The 18,976-nt window shown below is 34.2% G+C and overlaps 1 protein-coding gene across 5 annotated transcripts in view; it reads left to right on the top strand.

Annotated features, from left to right (window-relative positions):
• LOC118739262 (receptor-type guanylate cyclase Gyc76C-like) overlaps positions 1–18,976 on the top strand; it is a 161,774-nt gene that overhangs the window by 138,261 nt on the left and 4,537 nt on the right. For 3 of the 5 annotated variants that reach the window (XM_036470493.1, XM_036470492.1, XM_036470491.1), the window contains 7 exons: positions 2,081–2,293; positions 3,455–3,609; positions 4,053–4,275; positions 9,995–10,166; positions 11,048–11,208; positions 11,370–11,666; positions 18,632–18,964. In XM_036470493.1, coding sequence (XP_036326386.1) covers positions 2,081–2,293; positions 3,455–3,609; positions 4,053–4,275; positions 9,995–10,166; positions 11,048–11,208; positions 11,370–11,666; positions 18,632–18,964 — 1,554 coding nt within the window. Of the gene's footprint in view, positions 1–2,080; positions 2,294–3,454; positions 3,610–4,052; positions 4,276–9,994; positions 10,167–11,047; positions 11,209–11,369; positions 11,667–18,631; positions 18,965–18,976 lie in introns of those variants that run through there. The other 2 variants (XM_036470494.1, XM_036470496.1) reach the window with 2 other exon arrangements.

The raw sequence follows: 18,976 nt of genomic DNA, 5'->3' as shown, positions 1-18,976 counted from the left end.
TTATCGATAACAATTTCGTTTTTATAGATAATAGTGGATAATATACACATATATGTCAATAATAATATTTTTTTTATCGATAACCACAATTATACATACCACGATAAAGAAGCAGAGACTGGTAAAGTATAGATACCAAAAACGACTATGCTGTGAACGATACTCAATATTTTGTAGACCTCAATGACGCATTATTTACCTTTATCAATTACGATATCTAACAACGATAATATAAAAAATGACAATATCAATAAAAACAAGACTAGGGCTACCGATAGCTTTACCGTAGCCAACAACTTAACCGATAAACGATATTTTTCGATTTTTAACGATTCTACCATTAGTATAAAAAACACGATACATACGTGCCGGTAAAAATAATAGCACTGTGAGGTACTATGAGGTCTATCAAAGGAAAACTCCAAATAATTTTACTTCTAGTATCTTTTTATTTCTCTAACAAACTTATCATATTATTCCACACTAAATAAAAAAAAAAATAAACTTAATTTAATGCATCGCCAAATTTTTTTAAGTCTTTATATGGAAGTATCCAAAATATGGCGGTAAAAAAAAATAGCACTGAGAATTCGTTATGTCCTTAAAAACTAAAATAAAATATGAACCCTTAATTTTTCATTTAGAAGTGAATGTACATAAATATTAGGCTCCATATTAATACTTAGTAGCATGTCCTTTATTCTTAAGAACGGCCGCACAACGTCTTGGCATGGAGTCAACAAGGTCCTGACATTTCTTTTTTGGAATCTTGCTCCAGGAATCTTTCACTGCCTCCCAAAGTGCTTCTTTACTGGTTGGTCTGGCGTCATGAACTGCCTTCTTGACCTCAGTCCAGAGATTCTCAATTGGATTGAGATCAGGCGACTGTGCAGGCCACTCCATAACATTGATCAAATGATCCCCAAACCACTTTTTTGCCCTCCGACTAGTGTGTTTGGGGTCATTGTCCTGCTGAAAGACCCACCTTAATGGCATTTCCTCTTCGGCGTAAGGGTACATCACTTCCTCTAATATTCTTACGTATACATATTGATCCATGGTTTCTTTGATCCAATATATAGGACCTACACCATTGTAGGAAAAACAAGCCCACACCATTATACTAGTACCTCCGTGTTTAAGTGTTTTTGTAGTGAACTTGGGATCAAATTCAGTTTTCTGGGGCCTCCTAACGTAGTCTCGACCACCTTTGCCACCATAGAGCACAATTTTGCTTTCATCCGTCCAAAGAATGTTCCTCCATTTCCCTACCGGCCAGTCCAAATGATCTTCTGCAAACTTCAGACGCTGTTTCAAATGCTTACTCGTTAATAAAGGAACCTTCCTGGGAGTGCACGACTTTAAACCATTCTCTCTAAGCCGGGAGCGAACTGTCTCTACACATGCCGTGATATTAAGCTCCTTTCTAAGTACAGTTGCTGGCTTAAAAGGGTCTTTTTGGCTTTGCCGAATAAGCCGTCTGACCAGTAAGGGTGACATTACCCGCTTGCGTCCACGTGTTTCTGGTTTTGGAACAAATTTTAATGCATTTCGGATCATTTTGTTGGAACAGCCAACTGTACGGCCCACTTCCGCATAAGTTTTGCCTTGAGAAATTAGTTTTTTTATAATTTCACGTTTTTCGGCGCTGCAATGTTTTCCACGTCCCATAGCTATTCAAAGAGTTTACAAAATTCAACTTTTTACACAAATGAGGTATTAAACAAATTATATTTACCTTTATTCACGGAACAATTTTTAATAAATGTAATGGAAAGATATTTTTCAAACGAAATGCACAGCCAGTGCTATTATTTTTACCGCGTCAAATCGAGTACCACCGAACAAATTACTTGAAGTTGAGAGAACCGTTATTATTTCAAGCAAAACGAAGCACTCTTGAAAAGAGAATTTTATTACCTAACTGTTAAAACAGAAGAAGCCTAAAAATTGTGAGGCTTCAGATTTTTCAAATAGGAATGGAAAGTTCATAGCGGTAGTGCTATTTTTTTACCGGCACATATATCCATAAAATCTATAAAATGCGCTTATTTTACTTTCAAAATTTTCTTTTCCTTAGGTCATTAAGTCGGTGATCTCTTTATTGCGTTACTATGGCTGGAAGAAATTCTCCATTTTGCATGATGAGCTGTGGACCACAGTAGCCGATTTGCTCAAAGAACAGGCCACCAAAAGGAATATGACAATAAATCACAAGGAAGCGTTTCTAACAAATATGCCGAAATGTTGTGCGCTGGGGTTGCCATGTTGTCGCACAAGTTTTTGGTATCAGGTGAGTGGAAAAGCAATTCGAGAATATACATACTTGGGGCAATGACGTCAATGGCGTTCGGTTTGTTTGAGGTTAAACAAATAAAAGTTTGGAGTTTTTCTAAGTTTTCAAAGCTTTCTCCAGTTTAAGGGAAACCACTAAACAGTTTTGAAACCATATCCCAGATTATTTGAGCATAAACCGGGTCATATTAGATTCCATTAAATGAATCTTTGGCGCTAAAACGTCTTCTACGTTTTTGGCCGAGCTTCTCCTCCAATTCGTGGTCTACTTCTTGATGTTGTGAAACAAATGGATCAAAGATCAACACCTTTACTCCACTTCCGAAAAAGCGTTTTTATAGCAGAAGTAGGTACACTCTGAGGTTTGCCATTGTATGTATGCTGAAGGGCGACCGCTTTTTTGATGTTGCAGGGACCAGAAATAGAATCATGGACCTCCCGAGTGGCAGTAGGCTTAACACTTGGCTACTGCGGCGAGACCTCTACTCAAAACTGAAAGAGGTCAGAAAAGATGCACCAAAGTACTTATTAAACCAAATAGTACCAACATTTAATTTTTCACTGATTTTCATTTGTTTTACTTTTAATCTAGAAAGAACTTTGTACTTATTTCGCTATGCTCTTTTCCAAATAAAAGCTTAATAATAGTTTTATGGACATTTTCACTGTATGAAAACTATGTAAATAATGCCGGTGTTTTCTTAACTTCAAAACCATCAACTGTTTTTTTTTTTATTGCAATTTTTCGAATAACTCGAAAACCGGTTTTCGGAAAAAGTCGAATAATCGAACACCCTAGTGTGTATGTAGGTATGTTCATCGAGTGTTATTCAATAACTACATTTTTTAGCGCTGCATATGCAGATAATCCACTTCTCTTTTAATTAACTTAAACTTTCCGTCTACCAAAGCTGTATCGTGTTCTCTATTATCTTAATTGGAGATATGTAGTTCAGCAAAAGTGTTTATGTTTAAATATGCTAAACCTGAACGGCAACAAGCAATTTTATTAATTAACTGCTTTCCTATTCACTTTTGGTGGGCCCTTTAAAACTTTCTACATAAAAGCTGGCAGTCAAAATTTTAAGTACCATAAAATTTTACTATCGCATCTTCAACTTTGCTCATTTTCATTAATTTCCCTCATTCTTATTTGCAGACTGTACAAAATACAATGAATCGCACCCGCATCTATGTATTCCTTGGTTCGGCGAGTTCTCTGGTCGATTTTATGCTTTCCATGGAAACGAGCAATTTGTTCCTTAAAGGTGAATACATGGTCATCTTTGTCGATATGATGCCCTATACACCAAAGTAAGTACTGTTGCACAGACGCAAGCACACACCCATACACATACATACATATGTATACAAAGTCCGTGCTGTCCAAACACACATACACACATACACAGGCATACATTCGCAGCATTATTGAAAGTCACCCATTGTGTGCCTTACAAACGCACTGACACTGTGTAAGCCTTCCAACATATATACTTTGCAATAGCATATCAACCATTTTACTATTTAATTGCAATTCTTTATTTGCGTCTGTTGAGAGTAAATACATATACCGTTAATTGTGCCCTATTTGCAATCTTACCTTTATTTGTTTCTTTTTTCCTTTAATTTCATTGCGCCTCTGCCAACAAAACTCGCCCACAAAACTCAAAAAAAAAAAAAAACAAAAATGGAAATGGAAATGGAAATAACAAATGAAAAAAAACAACAAACAAAATCGAAATACTTCTTTTTAGAGAAGCCGAAAAGTATTTACGCAAACCGGACCATGTTGAGGCGATGAAAGTCTGCCACGAAACGGAGAGTTTCAAGCAGTTGGCGCGCAGTTTGCTAGTCGTGGCGTCTACGCCACCAACGGACAGTTATGAAAATTTCACGGCCAAAGTGCGGGAATACAATGCAATGAAGCCGTTTGATTTTCTTGTGCCATCGTTATTTTACAATAATAAATATCTTAAGGTGAGTGTGGACTGAGCATATATATGACATGTACCCATGTGTTTTTATATTAAAAAAATATATACATATATGTATATATATACTATATATATATACATATAAAGGTCGCTCAAAGCGCGCAAAGTTATTCATTATTTTTTTTTCACAGAAATGGTATAGAATTCTCGAAGTTCAATATTTTTGGATCGGAAGGCTTGTTTTTCCGCCATATAAAACTCACGAGAGTTTTGAGCGACCTCTAAGGTAAAGTTTTTTTTTGATATAGAACAATCCGAGTGGGTAGAGCATTGAAATTACGACATTGCCTTTTCACATGCATTTTTTCGCCACCCTAAGATACATTCATGTAGATACATGTGGTTAAAAGTATGGTACAATAATTACAGGTATTGTCTTCCCAGAGAGCGCATATTCCGATCTGCCTTATTTGGAAAATATCATTGCTGCCCACACTAAAACGTCTACTGCTAGGGAAATGGGATATTTCCATACCCCATATACCATATACATATGTACATGTATTTTTTTTAAACAAACCATCTTGCAGAGAACTTATTTAATTTGCAAAAGCCGGAAAAAAATATTTGCTTGTACATAAATAAATTCAAAATTTGTATGGTTCACTTCATTTCAAAAGTTTTTTCTTTTGTTTTGAAAAGTGATAAAAATTAAATGGAGCGAATACAAAAAGCAAAGCCAAATAAAAATAAAAGAATCAACATTGAACTGCGACAAAATGAAAATAAGAGAGCACAAATTTCGATGTGAAGCAAAACTCTCGGGGAAGACAATACCTGTAATTATTATACCATGGTTAAAAGCAAAATTCAATTTGAAGTTCAAAACACTAGGCGTACTTCGAAAAAAAAGGCCATTGCTGTCGGCCAATGTTGCGTTGGCGTTTTAAGAAAGTATACATATTCATGTACATACATACATATGTATGTATGTATGTATGCTTGTACATAATCAAATAAACTTTCAGGTCTTCCTTTAATTTTCGTTGAAATTGAGCGTCAATTATTTCAACAGCCGCCTTCCGAAGAATTCATGTATAATTGCAGTAGCTACGAGAATTCACTTTTAGGTACTAGAAGTAAAAAAATGCGACAGCTATGCTAATTGGCCAAGTTTTAGCAATTGCTCGCTAAAACTCAGGCGCATAGTGCGTAATTTGGGTGATTTAGAGCAGGCTTTCCCAAAGTGGGTGCCGCTAGTGGCAGCAGCTTCGCTTCGCAGTGAAGACAGCACTTTGAATATTAAATACTACGAAGGGAGCCAACAGAGTTCTGGATGCAAGTGTATGCAGAATACACTGCTGCTGGCAAGATTGCATTCAAAATACTAGTCACTTTTACTTTTATATTTCTATACGAGACTGCGTTTTCAACAAATGCTTACATAAACAAGTAATTTTTAAGCAAAAAACAAAACCGACTTTAATTCCCATGATGCAATTATCGGATTTAAACCAAATTAGAATAGGACCACCTTTGCTTTAAAAAGGAATTATAATAATCGGTTAACGTAGTCCAAAGTTATGCGGTAGCATACATAAAAAAAAATTAAATTGTAAAAAAATATTCCAACGAATTGATAACCTTCTCCTTTTTGTGAAGTCGGTTAAAAACAAATACACCAGCAAGCTTTCAGCGTCAAATGATTTAAGGGTAAAACTGTCATAGCTGTCATCGAAACAATTTCAGTCCTCATATTAATGGTAAAGGAGCTTAAAGTTTGCATTGTGTTTTCTTGTTTTCTTAGACCTCTGAAGAGTAGGGGTGCCGCGAATTTTTTTTTAGCACAACAAGGGTGCCGCGGTGAAAAAGTTTGGGAACCCCTGGTTTAGAGGAAGGAAAACCGAAAATCGAAGTTGGTAAAAAAAGTTGATATAATAGAAAATCGGTCCCCAATTGTTTGAAGATAAGCTGGAAGAATGCTGAGCTTGTACAAACATGCCTGTTTAATCGAACGATAATCGCCAATTTTCCGGCCTTTATAAATCTGTGGTCCTATCCGTCTCATTTCCTAACGCGATTACAGTCTTGGGTATACTTCTCGTTTTACACAATGTAAACTTAAGTAAAAACATAATTTTGCAATTTTAAATGCCATCCTTACACATCAATTGCGCTCCTTTAGTTTTGAAAAAAGGGGTTTCACTTTTTTCATTTAAGCATATAAATTGCGTGTCAGTGTGTGTCGATCGGATCTCTTCAGGAACTTTAATCGATCATCTGTATATCAAGGTCCGTAGTAGGAATTTGCACAATTTAAAAAAAAAATATGTCGATTTAAAGTCAACTTTTGGTAAAGAAATCGCATTTTTTGTGTATTTTTGGCTACAAAAATTTAGTGATCGGGATTGTTCTCATGTTGGGGTGGGAGCGAAGAATGCTGTTTAAATAAAATATGAAAAAATAGTTGTTAAACTTAAACCCAGATATGCGACAAAAAGTGTATCGCATACTCGTATTTTACATCGTATATCTTCTGCGATAAACGGTCTACGCAAGCGATATATCTCCATATACCAGGCGAATTCATATTACAACAAATACATCATTTTGACATTAATAAGTACCGCGGCGAAAATCTAAATTCGCCATCAACACCACCTTGTATATATTCGCCTTGGCAGGTGCCATCAAATACCTGCTATGGGCGCTCGCATACGAAACATCGTAAGATATATATCGCTTGCGTATGCCGTTTATCGCAGTAGATATACGATATAAAATACGAGGTATGGCTACGGTGACCATAAATATAGATTCAAAATGAAGGACAATTTTTCATAAATACGCCTACATATATTTACGTAGTACAAAAATATCAAAAGAGTATTTATGATTCTAAATTCTTAATACATTTTAAACTTTAAAAACGAATCACCTTTTCTTCAATCTATTTTTAGATGAATGTTTATAAAAGTAAACGAAAACAATACCCTTTTTTTTGTTTTTTGATACTTTTCGAAGTTATTTGTCAAAAATCGACATCATGAATCGACGTAAACGACGAGTTATAAAGGTATTTATGTGCCCTTTACAAAAATATATAATTTGTGCAGATTGCGCTTCATGGCATCTACATTTCTAATCCGATTTTCATTATCTTTGGCTCAAAATGTACTGAGATTGGTTCATGAGATATTGAAGAAAAGTTACGAAAAGTACCAAAAAACACTTTTTTGAAAAAATCCATCCATTGTCCGATAATTTTAAAATAACGAATAAAATGCGGGACAAATGCAGGACATTTGGAAAAAATTAGTACATTTTCAGGTTTTTTAGGTTTGAAAAACTACGCAGGACCGACCTTTGAAAAACAGTACGGTCCTGCAAAAAACAGAACGGATGGTCACCGTAGGTATGGCATACTTTTTGTCGCATATCTGGGTTTAAGTTTAACAACTATTTTATTCATATTTTATTTTAACTCCGAGTAAGAGAGATGTGGTGTAATTCGGAGAAGTGCTGTTAAAGCACAACCCACATTTATAAAACATAAAAAACATATTCGCACTGACATGATATGCGATGAAATGCCAACGGTCAAAAATTTATCTACGGTAAGATCTCGTATGCGAGAAAACAGATGTAGATTTGTGTGTCGGCTCGTGGAGGCTGTAAGATCTCTTCTCTTGACACATCAGCAATCGGTGTTCAATTTGCGGTTTTACTAGCTCCCAAGCGATCATTTCAAAATTATAAAAAAATAAGCTTATCTTCATCTTCTTCATCCATAGGACTTTTGTCTATGTTCCAAATATATCTTTTTTGCATCATATATTTCAATTTCCATGTAAAACAACATATAATTCTCTATAGTGAAATATTTGTTGCACATAGTGAATAGCCTTAATTTTGCTTATAAAATAAAGTTAAATTCTGAGATATGAGAAAATAGCCAAATACAAAAAAAAAAGTAAATCTTAATTTATGGAAACACTGAAATTGTTTAAATTTGCACTACAATAAAGTCATACAATTCAATGCAAATTTAAAATGAACAAAAGTTAAATTTTTTGTATGGAATTAAGATTTGTGTTTTGGAATTATAAAACTTATCTCATTGTTCAAACAGAAAAACTTCCAAATTGTGCACTTGACAAAAAATTTCACGTATTTAATTAGGCGCGTGGATTACAATTGTAGTCCAATCGTATTCAACTGTGGCTAAAAGTGGTAAATGTGGGCCTAGCCCCTCAATTTTATACTAAGTGAGTACTTTTGTATATCATCGACAGCTTTTTGTTTATTACTATGTCACAAATTTTAACGAAATCGGTCAATAAATACGGGCTTTCAAAATATTTCGACCCCGGGGGCACATAAGCGTTAAATTTTTGGCGCAAATATTCCTGCATATGCAACCAATATACTTTGAAAAAATAAACCAGATTCGACCATAAATAACATAGTACATATGTAGATATATAACTTTTAATTTTTAATAACTAAAAAATAATAATTTCTAGAGCAAAAATTGTGGGCGCTATGATTTTCCTTCCCGTAAATCGGCGAAATTACGCACTGTGCGACGCACGCCTTTGTCAAACAACAAACAAATAAACTGCCAATGTTAAAAGTCATGTCAAGTAACTAGAGGTGCGCCATTGCCCGAGGAGCAATAACATTTGGCCTGAATGTTGATGGTTGTCTTTGTTGACAATGAAGGTGCCTATAAGTATGCTAACAAGGAGTCAATTGTTTTCATTGCTGAGAGCAGTAAGTAAGAGAGAAGTAGGGAGGGAGAACACAATTAAAAACAATGGCATACTTGTCTGCTGTTAGTCGCACCATTTAGATATGCTTCATGCATAGAGAAGAGGCAGATTTGTACAGCAATTATTGGTGTTTTTTGATGTGAAACATCTTTGCCTGCGGTGTGAAGTCGCCGTGGAGTATTTTTTAAAGAGAATGTTGAAAGCAATGCTAATTCGTATGTATGTGCCCTGTTGCAGGGTTTACAAACATGTAGAAACACGAGTACTAGGCCTATTTCCACGAAATGTCAAAACTTGCCCAAGTGACCTGTTCGATTAAAAATATGCCGCAAAATCATGTTGACAGTTCAATCGCTCGAGAAATCCCTAAAGGTTTTAAAGCTAGTGATGTGCTGTATTGCCGGTACCCAATACAATAATATACAGAGTAAAAATGTATCAACTGGGACGCTCAAAATTTGAAATAATTATCCATCGATTATTTTATTAAGTTTAGATAAGTATTTGGCTCTAGTGCAAAACGTGGTCCAAAGTCATGCGGTAACATACATAAAAAAAATAGAAATATTCCGACGAACTGATAACCTCCTCCTTTTTCGGAAATCGGTTAAAAATATAACCACTTAAGGATAACCTGATAACCAGACAGGTGTGAGCACCTACAATGTGTTTTCATCCCCTTTAAAATATAACTTATTTTTTGTGGCATATTTTTAGGCGAAATCATTATGACAGTAGTCACGAGTTATATAATAAAATTATGCTCAAATACTTACATATGTATTGATTAGCACATCGATAATTTCATCGGAAATTATATGGAAGTCAATGATATCAATAAAAAAAACGAATCATAATTTTTATTTATCTGACGCCAGTGTCGATAAACAAGTATATCGATATTATCTATAGATTAACTGATAACATTATCGCTAGATATATCGATAATCGTTAATTTATTATTTTATTTCCGTTTTTCTTTTGCAGTTTGTTTCTATATATGCCGCTTACCTCTATGATTCCGTTAAGCTCTATGCCTGGGCATTGGATAAATTGCTGCGCCAGGAGGAGCGCATACTAACGGATGATGTGATATACGATGTAGCTAGTAACGGAACTAGAATAATTGAGACTATTATCAAAAATCGTACTTATAGAAGTAAGTATGAGCACCGAAAAATATTACAAATCAAAATTTTTAACGACTATCTATAATCATTAGCAGAGACTTTTTGGTGACGCTTGAACACATTAAAATGAAAGCTAGACACAAATTTTCGTTAGCTTAAAAAGTGATCGTACATGTTTTTGTAATATTAAAAACGCAACATAAATTTTTTGCAATTTAAAACAACTAAAATTGTATGTCCAGCTTTTAAAGGACCAAAAATTATGGTCCTAATTTTAGAAGGCCAAAAATTATGCCCAGTAAATTAACAAATATAACCATATGTCTAGTTTTTAAATTGACCAATTTTTTAATGATATAAAATTTATGTCCAATTTTTAAATGACAACGAAATTTTATTGGCCAAAAAATATGTCCAGCTTTTTCATGATCAAAAACGTATGGCGTTTTAAATAAACCAGAAATTATGCCCAGTTTTTAAACCAGCAAAAATATATGTCCACACTGGACTGGCGTTCAGATTTGAATGATAAAAATTTTACTTATGTCCAATTTTTATTAACCAAAAATAATGCCCAGTTTTTCAATGATGAAGAACTTATGGCCGTGGGCATATTTTTGGTTAATAAAAATTGGACATAAGTCAAATTTTTATCATTCAAATCTGAACGCCAGTCCAGTGTGGACACATATTTTTGCTGGTTTAAAAACTGGGCATAATTTTTTGGTTTATTTAAAAAGCCATACGTTTTTGATCATGAAAAAACTGGACATATTTTTTAGCCAATATATATATATGCACATTTACTAGATATTCATTAATTTATGTTAAATTAAAAAAATGTACATACTTATAGCTTATATAAAATAAAATTTACACTTTTACTTGTCTTCCTTCCAATGTCAATCAGGTATCACTGGTGCCACGATTAAAATAGACCAGAATGGTGATTCCGAAGGCAATTTTTCAGTACTGGCATATAAGCCACACAAACACTATTTTAGTGATAATGTATCCTGTAATTCTCATATGGTGCCGGTGGCCTATTTTCAACAAGGCGAAGATATTCCAGTGAGTGAGTCGTCATTTTTTTCGTTTCTTTTATTATTAGTTTTCCCTTTTTAGTGTGAATAAAATGTATGTAATTATGTACATAACTACATAAATCCACTCTAAGCCCGTTCATTTGTCACTTAAAATTATTTTTTCTTACTTTTTTTGCCACACCACAGGAATACAAGCTTATCAATGGCTCTGTGCGCGTTGATTGGCCATCGGGCGGTGATCGTCCCTTTGATGAGCCGATGTGTGGCTTCGCCAATGAGCTGTGCAAAAAGGACGATCGACATATCACATCTGTGGTAGCGGCTGGTGTACTTGGCTTACTGTTATTTTGCGCTGGTGTCATCACTATGAGCATTTATCGAAAATGGAAAATCGAGCTGGAAATTGAAGGTCTATTGTGGAAAATTGACATATCAGAGATAAAGGGGTACTCGGGGAATGATATCGTCTCATCGCCAAGCAAGGTGAGTGATGGTAGTGCAAAAACCCGTATTGAGGACATGCAGAAGTAAAAAGTCTTTCGTAAGACAAATGAAAGACTGATGGCAAGATAGTTCGAAAGATATTTGTTATTCTGGCACAATAGTCTTGGAAAAAAAGCTCTCTCGTTCACCATTCGTGATGAAAAGTTATTTGGTTATATTTTTTGTTTTTATATCATTCAACGCTGTGGCCGAGTGAACGAACCACAGGCGTGCCGTTCCAGAGATCTGAGTTCGAGTCTAGGTCAGCGATATTATTTATTTGTATTTTTTACTTAAATTTTTTCAGATATTGTTTCAATAAGAAATATATACACTTTTTTTTTGTTTTAGAAACTTATTTTATTTTATTTTTTTACTTAATTTTTCTATTAATTTCCAAAAAGAATATTTTTTAATTTCGTCACATTTTTAAGCACTTATTTTATTTTGATCTTTTTTAAATATTATTCTTTTTTTTTAGTTTTACTTTCTTTTAATTTTTAGAGTTGATCGTTATTAAAAGATTTTTTTCTATTACAATTAAATTTTTTGTAATTTCATTTGTTTTTTTGTTGTTTATTGTTTAATCAAATTTTTAGGATCTTGTTTTTTTTACTTTCTTGTCTTTTTTAATTCAATTATCTTTTAATTTTTAGATTTAGTTTTAAAAAGAAAAATACATTTTATGTTTTTACTTTTAAGTTTTGTTTTCGTCTTTTTTGATTTATTTTTTTAATTAAACTTATTATTTAATAGTTTTCAAAAGCGTTTTTTTTTTAATTTCATTCAAATTTCTAAAAATATTTTTATATAAATTTGCTTCGTTTTCATTTAATTTTTTATTTGCTTTTGTTTTACTTATTAGTTCTTCTTGTTGTGAAAGGAAAAATATACATACATATACATATATTTAATTTAATTTAATTTTTAAAATACTTATTGCTTAAAGGCCAATAGCATAACGCTAAGATCTTTCAATTAGTCTTTCGAAAGACCGTAAAGAGCTATCAAGATAGTTTTTTCAGAATTGGAAATCATCTTACGAAAGACTGATGAGTCAAAAGACAGTTGCCTGTTGAATTGTCCTGTAAGCGTTTTGTATGGTACACGCTGGCGTATGTGCAACCTTTAGTTTATTTTCGCTCCTATTTACATATCGACCGTATTTTGGCAAAACCTCGTATCTCAGACATCACTACTACTTCGTATCTCGTAAAATTAATTTAAAATAGGCTGGGATATGCTACAATTCATTATACATATATTATTCTTAATTAAATAAAAAGTATTTAATCTTTAATATTCAGTAGAAAAAAAGTTATTAAAAATGATTTTCTGTTATTAATAGAGATTCTTTTTTGTTAAAGATATGAGGTTTTGAAAAAGTACCGTCGATATGTACATATGTATGTATGTATGTATTTTGTTACATCATTATTTGAGTAGGCCTATACTCAAAAAAAAAAGTCAGCTAAATATATTTCTGTAAACACATGCTTTGGTAACTATGTATAACCAAATAATGTAACCATAACCGAATAATGTGTTGAGAGAAAAATATTTTGTTGACATAACTAAACTGTTTTCTCAGTGTAAATGATTTCATGTGCTTAGAATGAGTCTCCTGTAATTTTAAATTGGTTAATGAAATAATTTTTGATTTATGTATGTTGCTCACAGGCTATGAATAAGCTTTTACCGTAGACCCTACGAAGCTATCGTACAACAGCATTAATTTACATACATACACAAAGAAAGTTGGGCAAGAGCACCGTCTAAATTGCTCTCAAATCCTGGCCATTCTACTTGGAGTTTTTCATTTAGAGGAAAACCGATTAATTTTTAACCGGCTTATATTTTTTTATGTATGCTACCGGATAACTTTACACCACGTCAACCGTTTTCGACAAGTTTTATCGGAAAGGTGATACCTCAAGGCTAGTCCCATAATAATTTAGCTTAATTTCAGTCTTTGTATCGGTACTCCTATATTTTTATATGATAAAAATAAAAATCGGAGCCAATATCTTTTTTTTCAAAAATGCTGTAAAAACAGATTCGCAGCTATACGCCTTAAGTAATCGTTACATAAACTTGCGTAGCAATACAGCTTTTATTGTAGTTCAATTAAATTTAAATTAATCCGTTGCGACAACAGCCACTCTTTGCGATTTCTCTCATATCTTTGTTCTACTGTTGTCCTAACCAATAAATATTTACGCATCATGGCCGATTTCATTGTCAACAGTTTGTCGATTGAGTCGTGGTAAATGGAAATTTTTTACATCTTCTGCTTGAATACGCTCACAGCTTCATTGCCTTCACGCACACACGTTGCGATTCGGCCTCTCTAGGAACGTGACAATTTCGTCGCACCGTTGCTAGAGGCGATGCACCTCAATACAAATCTATGTACATATGTGTTTGTGTAAAAAAACATACATATGTATGTATGTATGACTATGTAAATTTGTTTACACGCGTGCATGCACCAAGAGGCACTTATGTAAATTGCGCACAGCAATTTCGGCTTTCTGCAGTGTGGCAGCGTCCAACAGCCTAGGCCTGCAGCAAAGAGATCTGTTTGCTCGGCAGCTAACCAAAAGAAAAATAAAAGGACGAAAATTGCATTCACATGAAGAACGAATCTGTGTTTAAACTCAACACGTTGTGGGCGTCAATGCCGTAAGCCTTCCAACCTAACCCCTTTCTCACAGGTTCGAGAATTTTGTTGGCTATGTGCGAACGTGCAATTCTAAGTAAATTTACATAAGAAACCATGGGTCTAAAATCAATTTGGAGTTGGCCAAATTACGAAAATAGGTTTCGAAGAAAATGTGAAAATTTTTACTGTTGCGCCCTCTGGTGGAAATTGAAAAAAAAGTACCAGAAAAACCCCTTATAGCATATTTTTATACAAAATTTGAGCACATCTATTTACCACTCTACAGCAAAATGACAAGAAACCATGGTTCCTTCGGTAAATTTGCTTAGATTTATACGTACAATCCCTCTGTTCGATACACTCATAGTCGAAAAAATTTCCCCATACAAAGTGACCCGCCGTAATATACATAGTTTATGGTTGGTCTAAAAACTGCATATATGGGAATGCTTCGTTAATTAAATTGATAAGTATATTAGCAACATCGATAATTAATTAAAAAATATGTCGATAAACATAGCGGCAAATGTAATAAAAAAAATTGAATCTGCCTTATCCTGAGTTTCGCCTGGAGAAAATTCACCCGAAAATTGGTCATCCGCCCATGTAAAACCATGTAAACCAAAAGTGAAAAGTGAACCGGTTCGGGGAAAATGAAACTCATGATAAGGCTGAATTATTTAAAATAAAGCTGTCAATAACATTATTAGTGGTGACATCGATAAATATGTCGATTATGAGAAATTCGAATGCAGATTAAAACGGTACAATGACTGTGAAAAAAAAAATTACAGCACATGGAATTTAACGATCTCCATAAGTTTATTCATATCAACTTCGATCACCATATTGATAAACATTTAGTCTGTTTCTTAGACTTATACTACTCATATTCCTGACTAAATTCTGTAAACAGAACTAGTAAAGGAACATACTAATAAAAATAAAACTGCAATATCGATATAGAATTATACTAGGGTGTATCACTCTCCATACAAAAAAAGGATAGCGTTTTTGGTAGTGTCCGACCGAACTCGATTTTTTGGCCGAAACCGAACGCTCGGTTTTTCCACACTCCACACTGATTTTTTTCTAAATTCACTTGTTTATTGTGTTTCATTAAAAATTAGGCACATTAATATTTTATTTTTAGCACTTAATATTAAACAATTTTATATTCGGGCAGGTTCTGCAATTCACTTTCGAGTGAATTTGAACCCCTGCCAATTTGAATTCAAAGCGCACTTGACTCAAATTCACCGGGAGTGAAATGCAGAACCTGTCGGATTGTAAAATGAATATAAAAGTTAAATTCGCATTTTCACCGCTCGGTCGGACACTAGTTTAGTTAAAATTTATTGTACTAGAGTTCACTCTTTAAGGCAAAACTGCGTACGTTTGAGTGAAAGGGAGAAAATGTGAAATAGTCGACAGTTTTTTACAATAAACATATGGTTTCGCACTTTTAGTTTCGCACAAATGCACAGCTGGAACCCTAACTGAAATGCAAAGGCAAAAAAACTGTGCCAAGTTGTTCTGATCGTACATTGTTTCGGCAGTTAAAACGACAGCACAAACGAAGTGCAACGAATATTTGAGACCGCGTTGCGGCTGAACTGTCTGAAATTTCGCAGCCAAAGCAAAAACACTGTTCACGCATCAAAGAGTGAACTCTTGTTATATTTTAAGATTTTCGACAAAATATTTCAGAAAAATATTAAGGTATACATGAGAAAATCTCACTTTTTCGTTTTTCGACAAAATCGTGTTTTTGGTGGAAAATGGTGGCGCATTTATCTTTAGTTTTGCATAAAGTACAAGATTCTATCGCGAAATTTAAAATGAAAACTTAAAGAATATATATCTACTAAAAAAAAAGTCAAAATAAAAACTCGTTTTCATATACATGTAGTTTTGTATGTAACGTATACGCCCGGTAGCACCATACACAGTTAGCTAACGTGTTCACTCGCCCACGGATATGTATACACATATCGTCTCTTTTGCGCAAAATTATCGTATGTTACATTTTTTACGAAATTCACTTTTAGATGCAACTTTGTTTTACAACCCATAGCGCATCACCTGTTCAAATATAACGGCTTAAATCCCAATAGCTACCCCAAAAACTGACTGTAAATTTGATCGTATGTGACAATGAATATGTTCTTGTAAGCAAAATTATCATATTAACTGCTGAGTGGAAGATCGACCTATCTCAGAAAAATTTTCAAGAACGCCTTATTTCAGAATTTTATTGAAAAACATCCTATCTCAGAATTTGTTTGAAGAACGCCCTATCTCGGAATTCGGTTCAAAAACGCCCTATCTAACTTCGAAATGAGATAGGGCGTTTTTGAAAGGAATTCTGAAACAGGGCATTCATCAAAAAAATTCTGAAATAAGGCGTTCTTGAAAAGTTTTTTGAGATAGGGCGTTTTCGAACTCGCTGCCGAGATAGGTCGATCTTCTACTCAGCAGTTGATATGTGCTAAGCAATTAGAATGTAGAGACCTTTCTACAAAAAAAAAAATCTTGCGTTTAGTTATATTTCTCAGCAACTTCGAGTGTGCCAATAAAAACTGTAAAATTGGAATTTTTAGTTTCGCAAATCATCGCCATCTTATAACCAATGTAATTGTTTTCATTTGGTGGCACACTAGTTTTATTACTCTAGTTTGGTTAGCTTTCGCAAGAACATTTTCACCGTTCAATGTTGGTTTTTTGAAATATCTTAAACTTTTAAAATTGAAAAATTATTAAATATCCAAAAATTACAAGATAGCTGCGATAGATGTTCTGCATAGTGCCATTTTTGTTTTTAATTTGGTGGCACACTCTTAAAACTTCACAGATATGCTGTATTTGCTGCCAACTTTCATTGGCCCTAACATGAACGTTCTATTTAAAATTTCCCAACGTTATAAAAAGAAGGTAAAATTGTTCAAATACTTGATTTATTCTGTATTGTACTTGTTTCTGGAAACCCATTGATTGAAATAAATACAAAAAGAATGGTTTAGCTGAGAAAAAGGAACGACACTGAAAAAAAAACTCGTGAGATTTGGTCACATACGTGATTTGGTCCGATTTGATAATAACTCCAAAAATCTCATTATTTTGATTTCGTTGATAATATGCTCAAATATTTTTATGCAGACCTTTTGAGTTTAAGCTCTTCTATCATCTGAGATGATTGTTTGGGAATTTGATTTTTAAAAACTAATTTTAGTTATAAAAAAAATTGACTTGTCTTGACTTGAATATGTCTAACGAATTTAACATGGCAATGTCATTGAAGTGTACCGAGAGCGTGCGCGTGTTTTGTCCTTTCGCTAGCGATTACCTGGTGCACAAGTGACGATTACTAATCGTAGCGCATTGCCTAATGACCAGTTATGCATACGTCGCATAACCTGTCGCTAGCGAAACTTGGGTTAATATGGGTTTTGTTAGAGAAAGAACTATATTTTAATTGAAAATTCTTCAAAATAAATAAATAAACATAAGTGGCACACAATATCACTTTGAAATGGCGTGCTATAGATATGACCGATAATGTACAACGATACAAATAAATCGTTAGTTATACCGCTATAATCGCTTAATCATATTCACACATGGCGATGAATATACCGATAGCAATAATCGATAATTTTTCATCAATAACGAGTAAATAATTCAAGTAAAAAAATTTTGCTTAAAAACAACCTTTCTAACAAGAAACTCTGATGAACCATACTCACATTCATTTTCTTGTAACTCGTCTATGTATGTACATATGTATGTATGTACCTGTTTCCACTATCCCTATTTGTAGTTGCTTACCTCAGTCATATGATTCCTCATCGCTCACCACAGAAAAATACGATGAAGACTTTCTTCTTCATTGCTCGCTTAATTGCACAGACCCCATTAGCATCCACTTGCTGCAACCTTTGTCACCGCATCACTAACTCCTCTTGATTATCCTTTCTGATCTCGTTAACATGTCACTGCTGCTGCCATCAACCAACCAACCAACCATCCAACCTACTGATGAACACGAAACAAAAACACGCCGTTCGACAACAACCCACAACCAATCCAACCGTCAATCTGCAATCATTCGATGTCGCTCTAATGACCGCCCTAACGACAACCGCAATGTCGTCAATCGCCCTTCAATGCTGGCTCATTTGGCACGACCTCAACTCAATATGACGCGCTCGAATGCCTATAAATGGTGTGCATTGTTCGGCAATGTCAACAACAAAAATACATTTAACAACCGCAACAAAAACAACGCGCCGGCAAACAGTTGAGCTTAGTGAGTGCCCAATCGTTTGGTTCACGTTGCTCAAATCAAGTATTCACTTCGACGGCACGCCTACGCGGCGCTGTTGTACGCATCAAAGAGTTGAAGTTCCCACGGAAGCGGGACATCTCGCGCGAAATAATGAAAGAAATGCGTTTGCTGCGCGAACTACGCCATGATAATATAAATAGCTTTATTGGGGCTTGTGTGGAGCCGACACGTATACTACTAGTCACCGATTACTGTGCCAAGGGCAGTCTCTATGATATAATCGAGAATGAGGACATCAAGTTGGATGATTTGTTTATAGCTTCTCTGATACACGATTTAATTAAGGTGAGTATTGCA

Source organism: Rhagoletis pomonella, unplaced genomic scaffold, assembly GCF_013731165.1.
Source record: "Rhagoletis pomonella isolate Grant_MI unplaced genomic scaffold, Rhpom_1.0 Rhpom_scaffold_00005, whole genome shotgun sequence".
NCBI lineage: Eukaryota > Metazoa > Arthropoda > Insecta > Diptera > Tephritidae > Rhagoletis > Rhagoletis pomonella.
Note: the sequence above shows the minus strand (reverse complement) of the source record. Positions and strands in the feature narration are given on the sequence as shown.